The 24,232-nt window shown below is 36.5% G+C and overlaps 1 protein-coding gene across 7 annotated transcripts in view; it reads right to left on the reverse strand.

Moving 5' to 3' along the window:
• NAV3 (neuron navigator 3) overlaps nucleotides 1-24,232 on the reverse strand; it is a 611,692-nt gene that overhangs the window by 54,625 nt on the left and 532,835 nt on the right. For all 7 annotated transcript variants that reach the window (XM_044228605.1, XM_044228606.1, XM_044228604.1 and 4 more), the window contains 4 exons: nucleotides 22,461-22,513; nucleotides 15,424-15,447; nucleotides 12,873-12,950; nucleotides 4,135-4,218 (listed from right to left, as the gene is read on the reverse strand). In XM_044228605.1, the coding sequence (XP_044084540.1) occupies nucleotides 4,135-4,218; nucleotides 12,873-12,950; nucleotides 15,424-15,447; nucleotides 22,461-22,513 (239 nt within the window). The remainder of the gene's footprint in view (nucleotides 1-4,134; nucleotides 4,219-12,872; nucleotides 12,951-15,423; nucleotides 15,448-22,460; nucleotides 22,514-24,232) is intronic.

The raw sequence follows: 24,232 nt of genomic DNA on the forward strand, positions 1-24,232 counted from the left end.
TTGACAGAGATCACAAGAAGGCAGAGAGGCAGGCAGAGAGAGAAAGGGGAAAGCAGGCTCCCTGCTGAGCAGAGAGCCCGATGTGGGGCTCGATCCCAGAACCCTGAGCTCATGACCTGAGCCGAAGGCAGAGGCTTAACCTACTGAGCCACCCAGGCGCCCCTCCAGACAAAATTCTTGATCAGACTATGTAAGTGTTGCCATCTGTTGAACCTTAGGTTAGGTATAGGGCAATACTTAGAGACAATTTCTCTGTCCAGCTAACAAGCATTCATGACAAGTATCTCAATTTTTCCTACTTATAAACTTACTATTATGTAGCACGTAGCCTTCCAGTCGCTACTGAGGATGCTATTAAACTGTCTGGGAAATCCTGATGAACTGATCTTCATTAACTAACTTTTATCATGTTAGTTTAGAGTCAAAAGCCTTGGAATGGCTCCTTGTTTTCAAGGACCAAATTCCCTAGACATCTTTCTAGCCTTAGTTTCACGTTTTCCCTCTCCAAGTCCCTTAATGTCTCCTTTAATGTCCCTCCTTGCTGCTCATGCTCACTGTGCCCCTTCTTCTACAACATGTAGTCCCCCGTTTTCCTGGAATTCTTCTTCTTCATCCTCCTAGAGCCCAAAGGGCCCTCTCGGTGCCGCATCTACTCCCATCTCCCACCCCACCATCTTCTACCCCTACCCCTACTTCTAACCGTGCCATCTTCACTTCTGGAACCAAAGTCAAGATTCAGTGGTCCCCTGTGAGCCCACTCAGGACACTATATTATTATATTTCCAATGGCACCCCAAATTTTCTGCCTCCCGAGCGATTCATACATGTCTTTTCCTTCTCACCAGGCTATAAATGTATAAAAGCCGTGCTCTGGTAAGAGAACCAGGAGTCCAGATATGGCACCTGGGAACAAGGAAAGATTTTAAGACACTATTCAAGGAAGTGGACTTGGTCTATAAAATCAAGCTAAAATTTTGATACAGCATTCAGGCTATTGATGCCATATGATTGTTGAAAATCATACTTTGAAGCCAGAAGAAGTCCAGACACTTGGATTTGAGTCCCAGCTTCATTTACGTTTAAGCATGTAGCCAAGAACATGTAACCATCTTGGCTTTTGTTGCTTCATGTGTTAGCATCCCACCTTGCCTCCCAACATCCTCACTCTCAACATTCTCAGTGGTGCTTATCCTCACCTGGAATCCTGTATTTATAATCCTAACCTATCACCTATTAGAAAATAAACTCTATTTTATATTATAACCAGTTATAAACTAGGATGTAAACAGCATGTGTGTGTATGTGTATATAAATAAAATGCATACATATATTATATGGAGTATATGTTACCTACATATATGTATTTCACTGCTGAATTCTCACTAGCTAGAGCCGTCTCTCATACACAGTAGAAATTCAACATGCTTTGGTGAATGATTAAATGGGCAAATGAGCCTTGGAACTTGAAGAACAGAGTTTCAAAACCTCTGCTCTATATGCACTAATCTTTTTCCCAGGATTGTTGGATCACCAGAGAGCAATATACCCTTTTATCTCAGCTCCCTAAAGAAATGACTTTACTGAAATATGATTAAATGTTATGCCCTCAGCTTTTAGAGAAATGTCTATTTGAACAGCGGTTTTGCCTTTTGTTATTCCATGACCCCAATTTAAGAAACTTTACAATAAATTTGTCCTTGAATTCAGTGCCAAAAAGTTTGTCTCTTCGATCTAAATTATGCTCTTCTGGTCAGAAAATGAGAACAGACGGACCAAGCAATCTCCCTTTGTGCCTTAGCCTCCTTGACATTCAACTCCTTTCAGGGCTTTGTGGTACTGATTACACAGGCTCAGGCATCTTGTTATATACATTTCTCTGCTTGTTTGCACTAGATTCTGTTATGGAATTGAGCCATTTCATATTGCAATTAATTTTATGATTCCCAAAGCCACCTTGGAAGTACGCAAGTTATAAATCTCAGATTAGTAAAATAAACTACTTACTAATGTTGTTGTGTGTGTACGGCTTGGATTGAGACATGCAATCACTTTATTTTCAGTTAAAAAATGGCAAGGCAATTTCAGACACCATGATATCTTCTGAGAAAATTTTATAGTTTTGGCAATGTTCCTTTATGGTTAATGTGCACACAGTTATAAAATTCCGTGTATTATGCAGATACATTTAAAAACACTCAGGCATTATTCAGAGGCATTACAAATTAACAAATGCATCATAGTTTTTCAATATCTATGAGAAGTTTAACTTATAAATACAAAAGAATCGAAGGAAATATGGGATGGTAAAAAATGCTAATTTTGATTTCTTGAAGACACTGAGACTTGAATACTAACCATGATTTTTAGCAAGACACTGGCATGTGATCAATGATGAATTTGGTTTAACCTACTTTTTTTTTTTTTAATGGAAAAAAGGAGGGAAATGTAAAGAAAGGTAACATTTTTTTTGGACTATCCACTGTATGTGGCCTTAGATCGTATCTTGTTTATTGCTCAGAGTGATTCTGCAAGGTAGTTATTATAAACCTGACTTCTAAAATGATGACCGTGAGGGTCAGCAAAAGAAGACTCGACAGCTCTTAAGAGGTTCCCCGAGATTCATACTCAAGCTTCCCTGGGCTCCAATATTCATATTCTTCCCCACTTGGCTGCCCTAAATGACCTCGTCATCCTGTTTGCTGAGCTCTTAGGTTATATAGTGAAGTGGTAAACTGGACAGCTTCTCTCCCTTTCAAAAAAAGATGAAGATAAAATTCCTGTGCCCAAGAGGCATTTGTCACCTTCCCTTACAGAACAGGTTTGACAGGGATGCACAGTATTCTCTTCCATGGGCAGGGGAAAATCTCTGAAATAGGAGAATGAAGATAAGGGCAAATAAAACAGAGTTTGCTAATTACACCAGGCTAGTACAGGAATATTTGGTTTTCTCCTGAGTTTAATTGGTCTGTTCATTCAGGTTTTTTTTTTTTTAATTTAACTTAAAAAAAATGGTAAACTGACAAAATGGTAACATATACTAGTTCTCTAAAGCTAATGACATACTTTACAGAACTGAAGACAGAGCTGAAGCCATTTCTCAGGACAGAAATAGGTACTGATTCTGAAAATATTCAAAGCCTTCTTGATTTTGGATCGCTTTGGAAATTAGACGAAAACTATGGACGTCTGCTCATATTATGCCCATATGCAGTTTTTACAAATGTTTCCATATAGTTTTAGAGACTTCATCTGTCTCTTACACTGATCCAAGGTCTCAGGTCAGGGTTACCAAAATAATGGCTGAGAGGTAAGTTACTGGTCCTCCAATGGAAAGTGTCCATATTCTTTCCTGGCAACATGAACCTTTTCGATATGTTTGCCTCATGAACTAAATTCTCCTGTTTCTTTCTTTTTAGAATTCCTTCCCCCCTTCCATAAAACCCTTTGGGTTTATTTTAAGATTTTTGATATGAGTTAACTTTACTTTTCAAAGACAGCAATTCAGATGCCAACTAACCCACATTACTCCAAAAGGACACAAATTTTCAGTTAGCATTCTGTATTTCTAAACTTCAGCTCAGGATCAGTGTTTCAGCCTCTTGTCCCACAGATGCTGTAACGTGAGCCCCTTCCTTTACAGAGTCCTCGCCTCTCCTCCAGACTTTTTCCACAGCCATCTCTGCCTATAGCCATCATCTGTATCTGGCCTACAGACCACGTGTTTGTGAAAATTCTTATCGGAGTGCAATTCTTGCCAACTGTATAACAAGTTGTTCCTAGAATATTCTAACTCTTCTCCTATACAACTGTTTCTCTTCCTAAACATTGGTATTCTTTTAATAGGTCCAACTGGGAGTAAAATAATAGACTGCCTGGGAAGAACTTCGTGTGTGTGGGCCCGTGTGTGTGTGTGTGCATGTGATGTGTGAGCTCTGCTTTGGGTTAAACTGAATCATATGTCTTTAAAAATTAAAATTTGAAAAGAAAAAAGTATTATCTTGTCATTTTCCAGTTTAGTGTGTAATGTATCCTCTGCCACATTATGTTTAAGGAGCTGTCCCTCATGCATTGTTTAAACATTCTCTGCAACTTGCTGTCTTATTTCAAGCCCCCCGTGGCAATTCTTAGACATACCTTCTGTTCTGCTGTCATGGTTAGACTCTGCAGCCGGCCAGTCATATTCCCTAAACTCTTCTCAAAAGCTGCTACGAGGTGAGCCTGGGAACAAAAATGGAAGGAACACGTTTTGAATGTCAGAACCTTATGTGGATGGATGACAACTCTTGATTTTATAAAATGCTTAATTTCAGGTATTCTAACTCTTTAAATACCAAGACCGTCATGGTTAGCTTTCAATGACGACTCTCCTTCAACGTAAATCTTTGTTTATGTCATTTCTAAACTTCAGTTTAAATTCAGCGCTTCCATCTCTTGACATTTAATGTGAGTTCAACTTCTGAAAAGGGATGGTATTTTGCAAATAACAACACCTTCTGACTTGCATATCACAGGGGATTTGACACCCAAAATACTGAATAAAGTTCAGAGTTGCCAAGTTTTTAGACTTAAAACTCAAGAGGAGGCCACTGCCACCACCGATGGACAAATGTTTCTCATTTTCATACGTGCATGATGACCTTTGCAGATACTGTTAGCTCCTTCATTGTCATGATCCTCTTTTTCAAGTGTCAGACATCTGCTGACAGTTAACACACCATCTTTCCTCTTTTTGTGTGTACAAAGAATGGAATCAGAAAGAGTTGTCTTCACTTTCCAAACTCCTTTCAATGAGAGGGCTTTTATTTCTACTTTATTCCCTTCAACTAAGGAAGTGCAGGGAGGCCAGCTAGAGATGATATTCAGTCACATTTTATTTAAGTTTTCATGGATTTGGGGTTTTATTTTAAATCTCAGGGAATTATACATATTGAGGTATAAGACACTAACTCTTATGATTAAGAATTATTTGACAATCTTATAGCTCTTGAATAGGCCAGTGTCTGTTGGCATGCCGTTATCCAACAGCTTCACTCACAGAATATTAAGCATGGAGAGGTGCTTCAATCTCTCACTGTTGCTGGAGGAGACCTACAGGTGCCTTTTTAAAAATTTTTTATTTATACATTTTAATTAACATATAATGTATTATTTGCTTCAGGGTACACGTCTGCGAATCATCAGTCTTACACAATTCACAGCATCCACCATAGCACATACCCTCCCCAATGTCCATCACCCAACCACCCTCTTCCTACCCCTCCCACCCCCCAGCAACCCTCAGTTTGTTTCCTGAGATTGAGAGTCTCTTATGGTTTGTCTCCCTTTCCAGTCCCATCCTGTCTTATCTTAGACTGATTGAATTTTATTATGCCCTCACAAAGATACAATGATAGAACATTCTACACCTTACATCTATAAAAAACTATACGTGTCAAGGGTGGGGAAATTTGACAATCCTTGGGAAAAGATTAATTTTTTAAGAGAAGGGAGTAAAAGGACTTATTAAAATACATCACCTTGTTACTCTAGTAGAGCTGAAAAGCTGAGGTAACTATTATCAGACACATGCCAGAAGTTCCAAGAATTAGGGCACTAGAAATTTATTCCATTAGTTGTAACAGCTAGAAGTTTATTCCACTACTGATAACAGCAAGAATTTTATTCCATTATTGGTAACAGCTAGAATGTACAAGTCTCTTTCATTAGTATCACATATAAAGGCGTCTTTGTTCCCAGCTCTGAGCTTATCTTGTGCTCCCTTTCTTTTCCTGACACAGCAATATAAAGATCATTTGTGAAGAATACTTCAATTAATCTTCAGTCCACCAGTACAAATCTTTATTCTTTTTCCACTCTCTCTTGCCTCCATCTCCCCACCCCCTGCCCCACCAACTGGCTGGCTCTCTCTCTCTCTCTCTCTCTCTCTCTCAATCTCATACACACACACACACATGCACATAACCTTGAGAATTATACTCCAAGGCTAGTTAGCAGATTTATTAGGATAAATAACACTCTTTAAGAAAAAAGAACAGTATCTCGTAGTTGAAAATGTTTCCAACAACAAGGAATATCCTTTCATCGGACTTACTATATCAGAGATTAGCATAAGGTTATGTTCCATTTTCTCTCATACATAAACTTTTCTATTGTAAAAAAAATTTAAGTGAACAAAACCATATTAAACCATATTAACCATATTAAAAGTGAACAAAATGAAAACGCACAGCTCACTGGTTTCTCAAGTGAACATTCATACACTCCCCAGCCACGTCAAGAAGATTGTAGAAGTTCTCCCTTACCTTTCCCCCGTCTTCCCCTCTCCCTGCCCCAAAGATAACCACTATTATTGTAACACTTATGATAATTATTTTCTTCCTTCTCCTTATAATTACACAACTAAGCTTGCATCTCTAAACACCATGTTTTAGCTTGTCTATTTTTAAAACTATCAGAGTGGAATCATATGCCACAATTTTTTTGTGACTGTTTTCCTTTTCTTAACATTGTGTTTCTGAGATTCAAACATGTGGTATGTCACAGGGGTTAGATTTTTGCTGGAATGCATTGCTTTATGTGATTTATAATATATTTGTCCATGATTGACCATTTGTGCCGATTTCCATTTAGGTTATTAACAATAATCCCACTGTGAGTATACAATGGGTTACTAACTCCTAAAATAAAATCTCTCACTTTCTTTTAGAATAGAGAAAATTCTGGCTGGAAACCACTGTTAATATGTACTTAAAGAAATGCAAGATTCTACTCAATATTGTAATTTTAATTCTCCCAAACAACTGTGCAGCTTTATTATCAGATATATAAACTTGAATGTATAAACTCAGAAGGAAATTTTACTTTTACCTTCTATGCATATTTTCTCAGTTAAGCAGGAGTTAAAATATGACAAAGAAAATAGGAATGTGAATATGCTGAATAAATATACTGCCTGTATTTTGTAGCTACTAGTTAATACAAAACATTCACTATGACAATGTCAGTTTTTAATTTTTGGAACATTGCTGTTCATTAATTACTCATACGAAAATGTATAAGAGGTTACCAAAGAACATTTTAAGTCACATTATTCTCCATGAAAAATATTTTGTGAGTATGTTAGTGAAATACTGCTTTAAATTTATGTGGTCTTGGCTTAGATTATCAGATTAACTTTGTTACTTTGAAGGTAATACAGGTTAAATTTCTCACCAGTTGGATTAATGGAAAGGGAGTCCAAGAGACCAATAACAGGAACCATTCCTACCAGTGATGATCTTTGTCAACTCAGTGGAAGGAAAATGGAAAGTAAAACCAATTGAGTATAAAGCAATAGATCTTACCTGAAAAACTTAATAAAATGATGACTTTTTTTAAATTGTGGATTTTTAGGGGGGGTATTGATCATGGTTTAGTTGCTGCTGACTTTTTCATTAACAGCTGCATAATTTTCAAGCCAGAGCAAAATTATATCAATATGATACAATCCCTGACTTGTATTAGGTAAAGTTTGTCAAGGGAATAAAATAGACACAGATGCATATTAGTTAAGGGAAGGTATTTCTGGTACATACTGTCTTTAGTTTTAGAATCCCATAATATAATCCAAATCTTTACATAAAGAGAATTATTGTGCTGCTAAACGGTAAGATGGAAAATTATGAAAAGTGCCTGCATTGTACTCACTCACCCAGAATTTAGTGACAGTCCATCAACCAAAAATGATATACATAGATTTATATAGAGATGTATATAAATGTGACTTTATATTTGTAAATCAACAGATGTACTGAAAATGATTCTGAAATTATCATAAATAAGGTTTTGCATTTCTTTTACACATCATAAAATCGTTCCTTCAATGTTTGTCGTTGTTAATACGTACAAAATTGTTTTCTGTAAAAGGAGATGCAGAAAAGCAAGAGTAACTGCCAGAATACATAAAAATATTAAATAGAGCAAAAAATAGGACACAATCCTAAACAAAATAATACCCGAGAGATTTTTGGCTAAAAGACATATGTGCTGAAAGGAAAAAAAAAAAAAAGTACCCTTTATTTTGTGACATATTCATTCAGTGGTATCTTTGAAAAATGGAAATAATACTGTCTTAGAACCCATTTCTAAATATGTAAGAGCTGAGGTTCATAAACAAAATATATTAGAACATAAACTAATGCTCCCCATCGGACTTGGCTGTAGGTGAGAGGCCAGAGGGCCCCTGGCCCCTGCATGATATGACCATATGTTCACAGATGCTTGCTGGGGCGCTCCTCTTTTCTTCCTGTTCATAGGTGGGGTACTGATTCAGAGAAGGCTGGACAGCAGTCTGCCAACATACCCTCTCTCCTTTCTAAAAACATCCTAGTAGAAAGGACTTTACAGAGAGTCCTCCAGGGGCTTTCTGAAGCTCTAATGAGAGAACTTCAAAAGTGGATGGGAAGACTCAGTCACATTCTACTGAATGAAGGTTTACTTTACCAGTCAAATGAGGAGTGAGTTGGTTGGACACCTTTCTAATTTACCATGGCTCCTTTTTTTTTTTTTAAGATCTGTTTATTTATTAGAGAGAGAGAGAGAGAGAGAGAAAGCAGGGGGAGAAGGAAAGAGAGTCTCAAGCAGAATCCACCCTGAGCACAGACCCCAACATGGGGCTTGATCTCACGACCCTGAGATCATGACCTGAGCCAAAACCAAGAGTCAGATGCTTAACTGACTGCCGTACCCAGGCGCACCTGCTGCTGCTCCTTTTAACAAAGTGGAGAAGAAGCATTTTAGTAGAGAAGCAGGTAAGTTTCAAACGTAAAAATTAAAACATGGGTTATTGTGTGGACTCTTTATAAAAAGATTATTGCCTGGACCAAACACAGATCAACTAAGAGATCAATTAAAAAAAAAACCCAAATTAAGGAAAATCATTTTAGTCTTGATAGAGTGATTAAATATTGAGTAAAAAATGAATATCTAGATACTTAAATAATTATTAAATTTCAAAAAATAACAATTAATTAAAATCTTATCTCAGGGCACCTGGGTGGCTCAGTCAGTTAGGCGTCTGCCTTTGACTCAGGTCATGATCCCAAGGTCCCGGGATGAAGCCTGGTGTAAGACTCCCAGCTCAGCGGGTAATCTACTTCTCCCTCTGCTTGCCACTTCCCTTGCTTGTGCTTGCTCGACCTCTCTCTCAAATAATAAATAAAATCTTTAAAAAATCATGGTTCCTTTGCTACTTCACTTCTATACAATAATGCTAATTGTACTGATCTTATTCAACAAGAAACTAAAAGGTTTACTCTTTTACTCTAAATAAAGCTTTTGTCTAAATAAAGGTTTTACTCTTTTAGTCTAAATAAACTAAAAAAAATACAAGGTTTATCTTTACTTCCAAATAGGATTACAAAGTTAAAAATAATTTTTGGCTTACATTAAAAAGTTCTGTACAAATAATTTCATTCAGTCTGTATTATGATTAATTTCTGTATATGTATAATATGTATATGTATAATATATATATATAATAAGCACATGTATAATATATGTATAATATAAGCATATATTACGCACATCAACAGATATTAGCAAATATCTGAATTTGTTACTTTGAATATCTGAACATACTCTCTGAATGAAATTTAAATGCAGTATTTTTTAGAACTATTTTTTAGAAAAAATAAAATATTAACAAAAAAATTCTACGATGATTCGTATGCTCTGAGATCTAAAGTGACATTGTAAACCAAATGGTAAAGAAAGTAAGTTCATAATGATTTACAGTGAATAGGTAACTTACGAGTAATTTGAATTTCTAAATGTATAAAGATTATATGTGTAAAAATACAAATTGACATAGACATACAAGACCACTGAGTAGAAAACCATGATAGAAATTTATCATGGTTTGTTTTATCCAATGACATATGAAGGGATATTTTGGTTGTTTGTGATTTTTTAAAAAATAAAGTTGCTATATATAGTTTTTTTCTGTGGCTCTTAGGTGATATCAGAATATTTATAAAATGTATTATGAAGTGAAAAAAAAGGCATGCAAAATAGGATATAATTTAAGCTCCCATCCTTATGCAAAAAGCACTACTAAGTGTAACATAGATGTGGCGAGGGGAAGCTGGAGACATTTGGGCATTTTCTCTAAGACCAGCACTTTTTAAACAAAATTGTCTATTTGACACTACTTCCTCTAATTCTGTATTCATTTCTTTTTCCATTATTGTTCCTTGAGGAGACACTGTAGATGCTTTTTTCCTAATAGTCCACTTTCTCCATGATGTTATAATACCATAGATATGTGGGATACCTGTTTATGTACTCTATGAGTAAATGTTTTATGGATAAAAGGTATAAGATTTTTCACCAAAAAAAAAAAAAAAAAACCTAAAAAACAATTTTCACCCTCTGGTGGTCCTACCAATGCTCTGCTGAGAGTATCTGAGGTAAGGTCATGAAAACACATCAGTGAAAATCAGTGTGGTCTGTATGACCGGAGAGCACAAGTGGTAGGTAGCCAATGACTGACACTTTTAAAATATTTTTGTTCCCTTTCCAAACAATGGCACAGGTCAAATTTCAGAACTGCTCCCTTATGTTAAAAGTTGGGTGCTTCTGTGTGTGTGTGTGTGTGTGTGTGTGTACGTGTAAGCCTTTGCAAGTGTGTACTACATATATGTATTCATGGCTATAAAAACAGATCAATGTTGAAAGGAAATACAAGAAACTAACAATCGAATATTACACGGCCATAAAAAAGGATGAGATTTTGCCTTTTGAGACAACATAAATGGACCTTGAGTTATTATGCTAAGTGAAACACAAATGAGAGAAAAGAGAAAAGCAAATGGCGTATGGTTCCACTTTTAAATGAAATCTGAAAAAAAAAAAAAAATGAACAAGCAAAAAGCAGAACCAGAACTATAAATACAGAGAATGAACTGATGGGGGCAGAGGGGAAGCAGGTGGGCAAATAGGTGAAGGGGAGAGGGAGACACAGGCCTCAGTTCATGAAATGAGTAAATCATGGGAACAGAAAACAGAGCATAAGGAATACAGTTAATGATATTGTAATAGTGATGTAATGGATAAGATGGTCACCAGTTCTTGCAGTGAACGTAGCATAATGTACAAATTTGTCAAATCACTAAGCTGCACACCTGAAACCAATGTCTCATCATGTGTCAACTATTACCCCCACCCCAACCCAACACCTATATTTAGGAAGGGTATCTGAGGGAAAAAATATATATATATTTTTTATTATATATTTTTTTTAGTTTCAGTTTTCCTTTTTATTATTTATTTATTTATTTATTTTTTTGAATTTTCTATTTTTTTTTCCAATTCAGTTTTCCTTTTTAATACCATATGCATGTAATGCTTTTTAAATGGCAACAGTTTAAAAATACTATAAAAGTTCCAATTCCATAATGTAGAGAGGATGTTTATTATGCTAATACCTGCATATATAAATTCATGTGAGAGACATTTACACAATAAAGTAAAATTCTGATGAATCATTAAAGACATCTGCAAATATCTTGGTTATTCAAGGCATAGGGCGTGTCACTGAGCCTTCCTCATAAAAGATAAACCCAACCCCGTGTGTTTTTGACACTTACATTTGACATTTACACTGTCATATGTCCTCTTGGTAAAGATTCAGGAACCCAGACAGAGTATTTTATACTATTATTCATCCAGCCTATAGTATAAAATTTATAGCTGCTTCTGAACTATTTAAGACTTATTCTTAGATGTAAACTATAGCTTAAATAATTCCGTTCTCTTCCAGTATTGCCCCCCAAATTCTCTAAAACTCTGAGTTTTAACAATCCCCTGACAACATCTATAAAAATAAATACACACAATCCCAAATGAATCTGATTCTCCCAAAGTTGAGAAGATAAAACCCCTTCAAACACACTGCGAAAATGAATCTACGGTGAGGGAAATGACTTCCTTACATGCTGTCGAAGTTATATTATACCATACTTTTTATCCTTAAAATCCCTCTTAATCAAGTCCTACCCTGTGGGACTACACCTGCTCTCTCTTGCTATGTCCTGCTTTGTCCAGGACGTAGAAAAACGTCAATGGAGAGTAGGGATTGGTGAGGCAGATGATGGTCCCAAAGCTACACTGAACAGATTAATGTTGAAGGGATGTGGCAGGACATATGGCAAAACAGCAGGAGCTTCCTTAGTCCTCACTGCTGCTCCTGACTCTATGCTGCTTAGGACCAGGCACAATGCCACACGGTCCCCTGTACTATTCTGCATCTGTTCTCAGGACTCCCTGGCACACTGAAAGATATCCAATAAATGTTAATATTATTGATGGTCTTTGTTGGCATTTTTTTTGCCATTCTCAATGGGTCAAACTGTTGTGAGAAGGCTGCCAAAATTTTTAAGAGAACTATCTCTCATTTACAGTATTGCTCGGATACCCAAATTTGGACCTAATTTTTTTTTGGGGGGGGTGGGATTTAATAGGATGCTTAAGTAATGGCCCAGTAAATTGCACTGAAGAAGTCAGGGCACATAGAATTTTTTATCTTCCAAAGTTAATAGCTATCAACCCCCAACGATATGGTGGCTTGAAAAAAAAATCTAAGGAGAGTAATAAAAATAAGACATAAGAAAAGAGATAGCTCTTCAAACTGTTACTAATATTTCCAACTTTAGAAGAAATAAAAATTAACCATGTCAAATAGGGTTTACATTTCATTACTCAGTGTGCAGGAAAGTTTACCTTTATATGAGTGACTGAAGACTGTTTTGAGACATTTAAAGTTTGCAAAATTATCCCATTTACTACATACAAATCTGTTTTAATATATCAAAAAAGAATCAAAAGTGACTTACATTTGCTGAAAGTTGAGATGTGAGGGTAGCAACTTTTTCTTGTGAGGCAACCAGTTCTCGCCGCAGTTTGTGGATTTGCTGAGTGTAATTTAAAAAGATCAGTTCAATAAGTTAGATTTTTCCTTAAAACTAAGAATTCAATCCAAGAAAGCAAATACTATATTTCGCTCATGCAACCTCTTAATTAGTGTATCAGTACTAACTCCTGAAAAACCAAAGAAATGTGAACACTAGCTAAATATATAGTAACAGTTGAATGCCACGTGTCAGGAGAGGTAAGTGACTATGTTCGAGGTTAGGACTCAAATGTGCGAATTAAAGGATGCTTGCTTGCTCCATGGTTCCCCTTGCCCGGCTCTAGAATCCGCTGACTTTCTCTGTTGATTCTTCTAGCTCTGGGAATTAGTGATAATAAAGCTCAAGCAGTAAAATATTTTCTTTTTAAAAACTAAATATACACGTACACATTTCTTCTAGGTCCTCATTTAGCCAAAAGTACTGAATATTCTAGCATGGTGTTTAGCATGGAGTTTTAGCAAAAAAAAATTCAGTTTTTTTGATGCATGCTTATTTTAATTTTCTGTAGTTTGGCAACTTCCAGAAGCTGTAGACTATCCTGGAGTCACTGAAAGTTGGCTTATTTCCAGATATATTGAGTCCATATTTGAAAATAATTTTATTAGATAGAGTTTCAATGACTAACACTCAGAGAAGTCTTCCCAAATCTTTATTATAATTCCTGTTATTCATTGAGTTACTATAAATTCAGAGAAGAAATGCTTTATAGATTACCTACAGTTTAAAACTGAGGGGGAATTTAGTAATACTGTTCAAATAATTAGATAAGCCAACAAAATAAATATGCTAGTTGCCTTCCTGTTTAGCTAAGTTCACAGTGGAATAAAATTGAACCGAATAAAGGCAATATTTCATATCGCATTTAAATGGTTAATATAAGCACTTTCTGCAAATAAATCTGCATGCCTCCTGTTGCTGAGACATGTAAACACAGATTAGTAAGGGTAAAACATCGACTACCATCTGACGCTAAGTCTATAAGTAGACTTCTGGTCTCAAAGGTTCTTAGTTACTTAGATGCCAAACATTGCACTCTAATTCTTCTCATTTCTGCAAAAAGAAGTCTCTGTTGCCGTGGGTGGACTTTTGGGATACTGTTTCAGTTTGAAAGAGCATTCCTGACATAGTTCATTAACTGTCTTTTTTTCTTCCCCCCTCTTTTGTGGAAAAGAAATGGTAGTCAACATTGAGGAACTCAAAGAAAGTTGTGGACTTTAAGCTGGAAGCAGAGACTGTGGACACTTACATAATTTCACCAAATGTGAATCCATTTTGTTCCTGGTTTTTTTTTAAAAGGCGATACACTAGCCCCAAATAGGACTTGACTTACATTTGAATGATGACCACATATAGTCCCAGAAAACAGACCATCTATTTTATCTTAAACCAATACAAATCCAAAGAGCCTTTCTCAAATTAATAGTATCTATTATAAGATCCTTTACAATGTAATCTTGGAAACATTTTAATAATGTAAATTATTTTTAAAAAACCATGACCCATTAAGGGGAGGAATGATACAAGGCGAGGTCAGAGAAGTACTAATCAGGCAAACAGGCAACATTTGAATACCTCAGTAACCATATTATAACCAAATTAGAAGTGTTGTCCTGTCCATGTAAATAAAATAACCTAGGGTTTTTTCCCCTAAACATATTCACTTTTTTGTATAGCAATTATAAAGATCAAATTGCTATAATCAATACTATTTTGATATTTTTAAACACAGCACAAATTTTACATAAAGCAAAGTGAGGCAAGGAGTTCCTTTGCAAAAGCTACTGCCAAGACACTGATATTCTCTGTGGTCTGATTGCCTCAGTGTAAGCCAATCAAATAGTCATTACCACACCCTGAATAAAGGCCTAATTAAAGTCCTGTTCTCCTTGGGTAGGACAATTATTTCACAAAGGGAAATAAAAAGAATATTCTCTCCAGGTTGCAATCTGATTTGTACATGATTGCGACAAAGTATTTGTGAAATGTGTGTGATTAGTTCTATATACCACACTAGACATAAAGTGGCTATTAGAGAAGCAAAATTCTGGCATGAAACAGATGGGCTGGGTTGCTGGTAGCTTCTATTGTGGAGGTCTGGTGCCTAAGATTCAACAGTTTCATTAATCCTATGCAGTTAATCTCACAGGCGCTGGGGAAAGGAGACTACAATAAATGTGCAAGACCACACATTCATTCGTTCAGCAGATTCAATGAGTGCTTAGTACTACAGGCAATTTGTTAGTTGTTGATCTCAAACTCCATTCTAGAACGTAAGAGGAGGGCTTGCTTTTAAAAACTTCCTTTCATTTTTTTTATGAGGAAATACCAAAGACCATTTAACAACTAGAGCATTGCTTCCATCAGCAGCACGGGAGAGCTATGCCACTGTATCATAGAGCCCTCCAGTGGTGGAAACATTCATTTCATCACAAATGTAAACAAACGTCAAATACAAGCATGCTACAAACTTTACCTCTGAATGAGCTTTTTCTTCAGCCTGTAAAAGACAAAAGGTAAAAAATCATCTATAAATAACCAATGTCATTTTGTCCCACAAGTATAAATGAATCATTCCATTGTATAATTAAGATACTATGATCCAACATAAGACTAGTAAAATACATACGATAGTAAAATACATGTTATTTTATATTATTATCAGTGACTGATACTTATATTGTATTTATACATTATAATTATGATGGTATTATTATATTATCATTATGATAGGAACCTTTAGTATTGCAATTTAATGCTTCCTTATATATAAATGGTATATTGAAAATGTAGGTCATTTGATTCATGGATATATAACATGCCTTAAAAGCAAAGTTGGAATTAAAGACGATGTTACTCTAAGATTCAGTCTATAAGAAACAAAAACAAAAGTAGTTATAAAATTATACTCTAAAAAAGGAAATGACACAGATTTTTTTCAGACATATAATAGAAAATGCACTCCATGATATTAGGGAGATCTTCAGCCAAGACTTGGGAGTCTTAATTTCACTCTGTGATTTACAAATCATTAAAAAAAAGCCAAATAAAGCTGGAGAGAACATATTGACCTCTACTGATAGCCACAGAAAAGCAGTTCATTAGTTTCTATCTTCTTTCACTGTCCCTAATGATGATTCATTAAGTTTACTGAGCTGCAAGTCAGCAAAACAGTAAAATGCCCAGTGTCAAGATGGTGATAAAAGTGGCTGGCAAACATCTTGAGTCATACACATTATGGCAATGAGGATTGCTGGAGAAACTCACAGGCTATTTTGGACTCAGTTACAGAAAATTCCTAGCTCTGTTTTTCTTCTTTGTGCTGGGCTGCAAAACGCCAGAAAATGAGTTATGTGCACCATTACATTTGGGAAGCTCCCTTACTCTGGAAAAAGCTGGAGAATGAAAATATCGCTGAACACTACAAATCTGCCTGCTCCCTTGAGCCATTTCAAAGCAAAAACAAAACAAAGCAAAACAAAAACAACAAAAAAAAACACCTCTTATCTCCTATCTCTCCTTTGGGGATATTTCCTGGTTAACTGATGCAGAAGTACGTGAACTACTTTTTATCCCCCCCCCTTTTTTTCTACAGAAAACATAAAATAAAACAAAGGAAAATAAATAAATAAAAAGACATTTTTATGCATAAGTATTTCTTGAGTGTTCTCTTTCCTGTATTTTCTCTACTCTTAAAAATAATGTATAGTTAATAATATAGTATTTAAATAACAGAGTAGTTAAACAGTAGAATCCTAATAGCCTTTATAAGGAAACTGTTTTAAAAATCAATGCTAGGTACACCAGGGTGGCTCAGTGGGTTAAGCCTCTGCTTTCGGCTCAGGTCATGATCTCGGGATCATGGGATCTCATGGGATCGAGCCCCTGCATCGGGCTTTCTGCTCAGCAGGGAGCCTGCTTCCTCCTCTCTCTCTGCCTGCCTCTCTGCCTATTTGTGATCTCTCTTTGTCAAGTAAATAAATAAAATCTTTAGAATAAAATAAAAAAAATAAAAATCAAGAAAAATCAATGCTAATGTAAGACTTGAATATTTTACATCCCAACTTTAATTTTTAAGGGAAAATTTTATTTTTTAATTCTAATAATTTTAAGGTTTTAGATACAGTTTGTTTCTAAATCAGAAGTAAAGAACTCATTTTAAGATAGAAATTTCATCTTAAAGCCAAAGAAAGCTGGAAGTTGTTTGCCTTAAGACATATGGTACAATTAACTGTGACTATTTGTTTTCCCTAGAACTTCACATGTTTATTGCCACTGTATTCTGCCCAAATCCTGCTCCAAGTCCTACCAGGATTATATAAAACTGATAATAAATAATTTGTTTGTTTAAAAAAAAGCAATGTATTCTATTTAACAAAAAAGTTAAGAAGATACCATATTTTCTCATTAAAATAGCCTCAAGTTATATATACTACCCATAAGCATAACCATTATATATATTAATTCTATAGGTATTATATATAATAATGACTTTTCTTGTCCTTGTGTTTTCAGAATTATCTTTTTCCTTAATCTTTGCCTCTGTTCATACCCCGTGGCTATTAATACTAGGTAAGGTGTTATCACCAAGCTGAGGCAGTGTGGCGGGATATTAACATTATGTTTCTTTCAGCGATTCAGGCTTGGGATTAATGATGATGGAACGTGATTACTTGCCATTTTTAAATGATGGTTTTGAACCAAGCCCAGTGTCCTGAAGGATGGTAAACAGTATAAAACGTTTTGCCTAAATAAAAATACATCAGATGATTCTTTATTCCATAAACCATTAATTGGCCATTCATTAACCCATTCAAAGTTACTAAAAAAAATTTCCTTCAGCATTAGCTGTGTATTGAGAAATATGTTAATGTACCAAATGTAGCTCCTGCTCTTATTACTATAAATTAGATTCCAAGTACAAAACAGATTCAATAAAATGTTTAGTATATAATCAGTCAGAAAGAACCTATTTACTGTAAGGATCAAAGGGCCAGGAATATAAAGAATAAAAAAAAGAGCTCTAGGGGCGCCTGAGTGGTTCAGTGGGTTAAAGCCTCTGCCTTCGGCTCAGGTCATGATCCCAGGGTCCTGGGATCGAGCCCATATCGGACTCTTTGCTCAGCAGGGAACCTGCTTTCCTCTCTCTCTCTCTGCCTGCCTCTCTGCCTACTTGTGATGTCTGTCAAATAAATAAATAAAATCTTAAAAAAAAAAAAGAGCTCTAGAATTAAAAAGAAAAATCACACACTCTTCCTCAGCCTATTTTCCCCACCTTTCATAGAGATATGGATAATAAGCAGTAGGTCTTTCCTATGAGAAAAGCAACAGCACAGTCATAACTAAGAACCCAAACTGAGTAAGAAAAGAAGAGGCGGCAGAGGCAGGAACCAGCCTGAGAAGACAGGCCAACATCTAAAGGGGGTAATGCCAAGTGACGGTAAACCTGGAGGAGTTTAACCTCAGGGTTGCTCCATATTCTGATGACATTAAAAGAATTTAGCAATTTGAATTTTTAGATAAAAGCTCCAGATTTCACAGTGTTGTCTTGGATTTAAACACAAGCACACAAACTCTTAAGTTTGCCAAAGGTAACAACTTGGCAGATGAAATTAGGCCTGTGATTTCCAACCAATATGCAAATTCCTGCAATCTTTCTGCTCAGAATTCTGTAAGGTGATATACTCAACTGTATAACAAGATACTCTGGAAAATTTACCGAACCATTAACGACAGAAGCTTTAAAAGATCTACAGGGGGAGAATCCTCCCAATGAGATTTGTTAGACTGATGACTTTATAGGTAAATGTTCTTTGCAACCAGCCATCGTTATTAGTTTTATTATCTCTAAGTGAAATACATACAGCAAATATATACTTCTATAAGCTATATACATGATGTTAGAGTAAACAAGGTTCATACTCATGGTTCATAAAACAGTATTTTGCCTAATAAGAGCAGATAGAGCTTAATATTCCTTTTTTTTTTAAATTTAGAATGCTGTTAAGTTCAGAATTTTTTTTTAAACATTTTATTTATTTATTTGTCAGTATGAGAGAGAGGACACACAAGCAGAAGGAGAAGCAGGTTTCCCACTGAGCAAGGAGCCTGGAGGGCTTGATTCCATGACTCTGGGATCATGACCTAAATCAAAGGTAGATGCTAGCCGACTGAGCCAGCCAGGAGTCCTGAGCCTAATATTCTTCTTTTAACCAAAAAAAAAAAAAAAAAAAAAAGGACTTTTTCTCCCCATAGACACTTAAATTATTTTATGAAGGCACGCCATGCAGTTGTGTTAGTTATATACTGCAGAACTTCAAAAGATGCAATTCACATAGACTATGATATAAACAGTGCTCTTAGAACCATGTAGGACACCATAATTTTTATAATTTATGGTATACAATATTTATTTATTTTCATTTTTTATAATTAATTTTTATTTATAATATTAATTTTTATAATTATGGTACACAATATTCCTGGTCTTCTCTATGTGAGACCCATGGGATAGATGGGATAGGCCTGGCGGTTGTTTTCCAATTTTATTCTACAGGTATAGTCCAGAGAGACTTAGCAGCCTGCCTGATGTCACACAATAGCCACTGATAGAGTTAGGCAAGAATGCAAATCAAATTAATCTGGATCCCCAGTCCTTAAAGGCGTGAAAAAAAATGATAAAATTGCCTTTGCCTTCATGGTTTAAAAAGCACTTTCACAGATATTTTCTCATTGCCAGTGGAATCTCAGTGCATGATAATGGGGGACGGAAGTCAAAAGGACTCCTCATTATCTCTGATTTTTCTCTTTATCAGTCCTCCAAATACGCATTTATTTGAATTAACTCTAGATTATTTATGAATTCAAGAATATAATTTCTGGGACGCCTGGGTGGCTCAGTTGGTTAAGCGGCTGCCTTTGGCTCAGGTCATGATCTTAGCGTCCTGGGATCGAGTCCCACATCGGGCTCCTTGCTCAGCAGGGAGCCTGCTTCTCCCTCTGCCTCTGCCTGCCATTCTGTCTGCCTGTGCTCGCTCTCTCTCCCTCTCTCTCTCTGATAAATAAAATCTTTAAAAAAAAAAAAAGAATATAATTTCTATCATGTTCTGTACAACTATTTGAATTCCCTAATATCCTAAAAAATCACCTTCTCATGTGGCTTGATCACCTAATCCATTCTTTTCACACATAACACAAGGGTGTTTTTATTTCTAAATTTTGGCATAAGCGTATACATATATAGTCACTTTATTTTAATCTCTGTTCCCATTTTGTATCATACTGATACTACAATATTTCTCTTTCATGCTTTCTGATTGACATCTGCTCTTATTTATTTATTTATTTAGGTGGGAGAAAATATATATATATATATATTTTTAAGACTTTTTAAAATATTATTTATTAATTTATTTGATAGAGATCACAAGTAGTCAGCGAGGCAGGCAGAGAGAGAGGAAGAAGCAGGCTCCCTGCTGAGCAGAGAGAGCCCAATGCGGGGCTCGATCCCAGTTCTGGGATCATGACCTGAGCCGAAGGCAGAGGCCTTAACCCACTGAGCCACCCAGGCACCCCTTAAGACTTTTATTTATTTGCCAGAGAGAGACACAGCGAGAGAGGGAACACAACCGGAGTGGGAGAGGGAGGAACAGGCTTCCCACTGAGCAGAGAGCCCGATTTGGGCTCCATCCCAGGACGCTGGGGTTGTGAAGAAGGCAGACGCTTAATAATTGAGCCACCCAGGTGCTCCAAGGGAGAGAGACAATCTCAAGAAGGCTCCATTCCCAGCATGGAACCCAATGTGGGGCTGGATCTCACAATCCTGAGATCATGACCAGAGCCAAAACCAAGAGTCAGACGGTTTTTACAGTTTCTACAGTTTTTTTAATGTCCCTTCTCTGTTCTCTATAAACCTGCAATATCCAATACAGTAGCTACTAGGCACATGTGCCTACTGAAAGTTACATTAATGAAACTCAAAAATTCAGTTCCTCCATCACACCAGAGACACTACAAATACTCAACAGCCACACGTGGCCAGAGGTTACTGTATTAGTGCAAGACAGAGCATTTTTATTATCACAACATTTTCTAGTGGACTCTGGTTACATACTAATTGGCCATTTGTCTTCCCTTAAACCATTCTCCTTTTCTTCTTGAGTTTTTCTCAGGCTGAATGAAGGTAATTTTATCCAAATACTATTTTTGCACATATTTAAAATATTTAATCAATCTGCATCTTTTTTAAAAGAAAATTATTTACTCATTTGAGAGGGAGAAAGAGCAAGAGAGGAGGGGAGAGGCAGAGGGGAAAGCAGACCCCTCACTGCGTGGGGACCCTGACATGGAGCTTGATCCCAGGACCCTGAGGTCATGACCTGAGCCGAAGGCTGAAACTTCACCCTCTGAGCCACCCAGGCACCCCTCATGCTGCATCTTTTGATGTTAAGCAGAGACTTCAACCACAATGGTTTAAGTCAGAGCACATCCCGCAACAAGCAGTGGCATTGGGCCAATTAGGAGGGACACTCAGTGTTAACATATTTCTTTTATCTGTTTTTTTCCAAAGCATTTCACCTTTCTCACTTCTTATCCATTTGCCAAAGCAGTAAATTTAAATAACAATAGTGATTTTTTCATTTATAGAGTGTAATTGGCAAATTAAAAGGAGAAATGATGAGAAAAATACTGTCTTTCCCAACAGTAGTCTGATCTTGAGTAACTATCCAAAGCAGTAACTATACAAGATGAGTTTTTAAAAGGAGGGCCCTAACATTGAAACCTAATGAAATGAGTAAAGCAATTAGTATTGCCCATCACGCTTAAATGGTCAGTGACAGCAAAGACTGAACTTTTTATGAACCTTTCAGTACTGGACTTAGGATTATTCACTGCTCAAGTCCCAGTGAAATTCAGTAAACTAAATAGATCTCACTCTTGGGATGCCTGGGTGGCTTAGTCAGTTAAGCATCTGCCTTCGGCTTAGACCATGATCCCAGGGTCCTGGGATCGAGTCCTGCTTCAGGCTCTTTGCTCAGTGGGGAACCTGCCTCTCCTTCTGCTCGCTGCTCCCCCTGTTTGTGCTCTCTCTCTCTGACAAATAAATAAAATCTTTAAAATAAATAAATAGACATCACCGTTATAGAGAAAATACCATAGGACCATCACCAGTCACGGTTCAGAGATCTGAACAAGGAAAACTAGTCAATATCATAAATTTATGGTACAGCCCAGTACATGGGTTCAGGGATTCCTAGTCATACCTCAATAGGTTTTACGAGATTCAGTTTTTCATGCACTCACTGATTTTCCTAAGTACACAAACGTCAAGTGAAGGCAAATCTAAGCGGGCCAAAGAGGGGCTGGCCCAGCGGCACCTGTCAGTGGATGGGGTATGAGGTCGCTCAGCACAGACCCTTATCTCACCGTGTAACTTCTGTGTCAATATCAATCTACTGAATCATCTGTGTGCTCGGAAACAGTAGAAGCTTTCTTTTCACAGCGGATACTTACTGTTGAGTAAAGAGAAGAAGTGCTGGAGACCAGTGATAATGAAGAACCGTGAACTGGAAAAAGCAAAAAAGAACAAGAGGTGATATAATGAAGTCCGCTCAGAACCAGCAGGTCTTTGCTGGAGAGTGGAGGATAGGGAGGCGGGGGAGTAAAATAGTAACAGCTAGATCTAAGAATCGGAGGGCAATTCTGCTGTTATTTTTTTGAAGTCAAATTGTTGAGACATGGGAAGGTCCCACACCTGTCCCCCTAAGATACCTCCTTCATCACGTTAGACAGGATTGGACAAACACAAGCCCTTTGAGAAGACCGTGGTTTATTTAAAGTTATAGTAAACATCCACAGAATAAATAACCAGAAAATAGTGGAAATCTAAAATAAAGTTGCCAAAAACTTTTAAACTTAAAAAAAAAAAACTTTATGTGTTTTATTTATTTCATTTTTATACAACAGAGATCCATTTTCACTGTTTTCACTGTATGCTTTCAGGGGAATAAGCATTTTATTGAACTTGCTATTTCAACATTATCTGTGATGAGTTGATTATGCTCTTTTAAATGGAAAATTATTGTTTCTTTTGTACTTCTAATCATAGAAAAAATGCTTATTTCAAGGTGGTGTCTCAGTGAAATTAAGAGTGGTTATTGCATACTGTCTTTTACTGAGGTATACCAAAATACCATTTTAAACAATTGATAGGCTGTTTTATATTTCTGCACATCTGATGTGTGAAGCCCAACGGGTGGTAAAAGTGTGCTTAATTATATTTGTAGAAAAGTCCTTCCTCTTTTCACTGTGGGGTAAAGTTATTTCTGAATATTCATCCATTCAACAAACATTAGTTGGGCCCACCCAATGTGACAGGCCCTTCCTAGTTTCTGGGACTATAAAACTGATGACACGATCCTAGGAGTTTAAAAAAAAAAAGTAGAAAGGTATACAACTAAGAAGATAATTACAATAGAGTAAAAAATACTCTCTGGTACTACAAGGGTATGTGGGAGATGCTCACAAGCTGGTCGAGGGGCTACTGGGAAAACTGTGTAGGATTGTGGCAGTGGGTCTCAAAAGATAGGGATGAATTTGAGGGACACCAGGAAGAACCTCTTTAAAACTGACTTCATTCATATAAACATGTGGTCAAAAGAGCAATGAAGGACAACTCCCAGATATCTTGCTCAAGCAACTGTCACCACTCTGTGAGGTGGGCAAAATGTTAGTCATCTAAAGAACACAATACAAATACAATTACACATTCTTTCAACCTCCAACAACAGTATGCACTAAGTATGCACCAGAATGCACTAAGATTTTTGGCACGGTGTGCAGAAGGCAGGTGGACAATGAATCGGGAGATCTTAATTCTGGTCTGTTGCTACTACCTGCTATTTAGGGGTCTAAACCTCCTACTGTGTGGCTGTTTCTTTATCTTCACGGTGATCATTGAGCAGAGAGGGCATCAGTAAAGCCCCTTCCACCTCACTAGTTCAATAATCCCTTGATTGTAGACCACAATGTAAGAATTAAAATAGTTCAGCGTTCAGTGTTCAGTGTATGGGCATCAGAAAGCCATCTTGCCCACTCAGACTGGTGTTCAGTAATTGAGATTATTTAAACCTCATACACAGAAGGCCAGACTTTCCCAAGCATATGAAGAGCATTCCATCTGTAAACGAGGCACTCTAGAAGAGCCATCAGTATGCACAGCAAATTATTTTTATGGTATTATAAGATGCCAGTCTGTGAAGAGAGTGATAGAACCATCTCAAAAA

Source organism: Neovison vison, chromosome 12 (genome assembly GCF_020171115.1).
Source record: "Neovison vison isolate M4711 chromosome 12, ASM_NN_V1, whole genome shotgun sequence".
In the NCBI taxonomy this organism is placed as follows: domain Eukaryota; kingdom Metazoa; phylum Chordata; class Mammalia; order Carnivora; family Mustelidae; genus Neogale; species Neogale vison.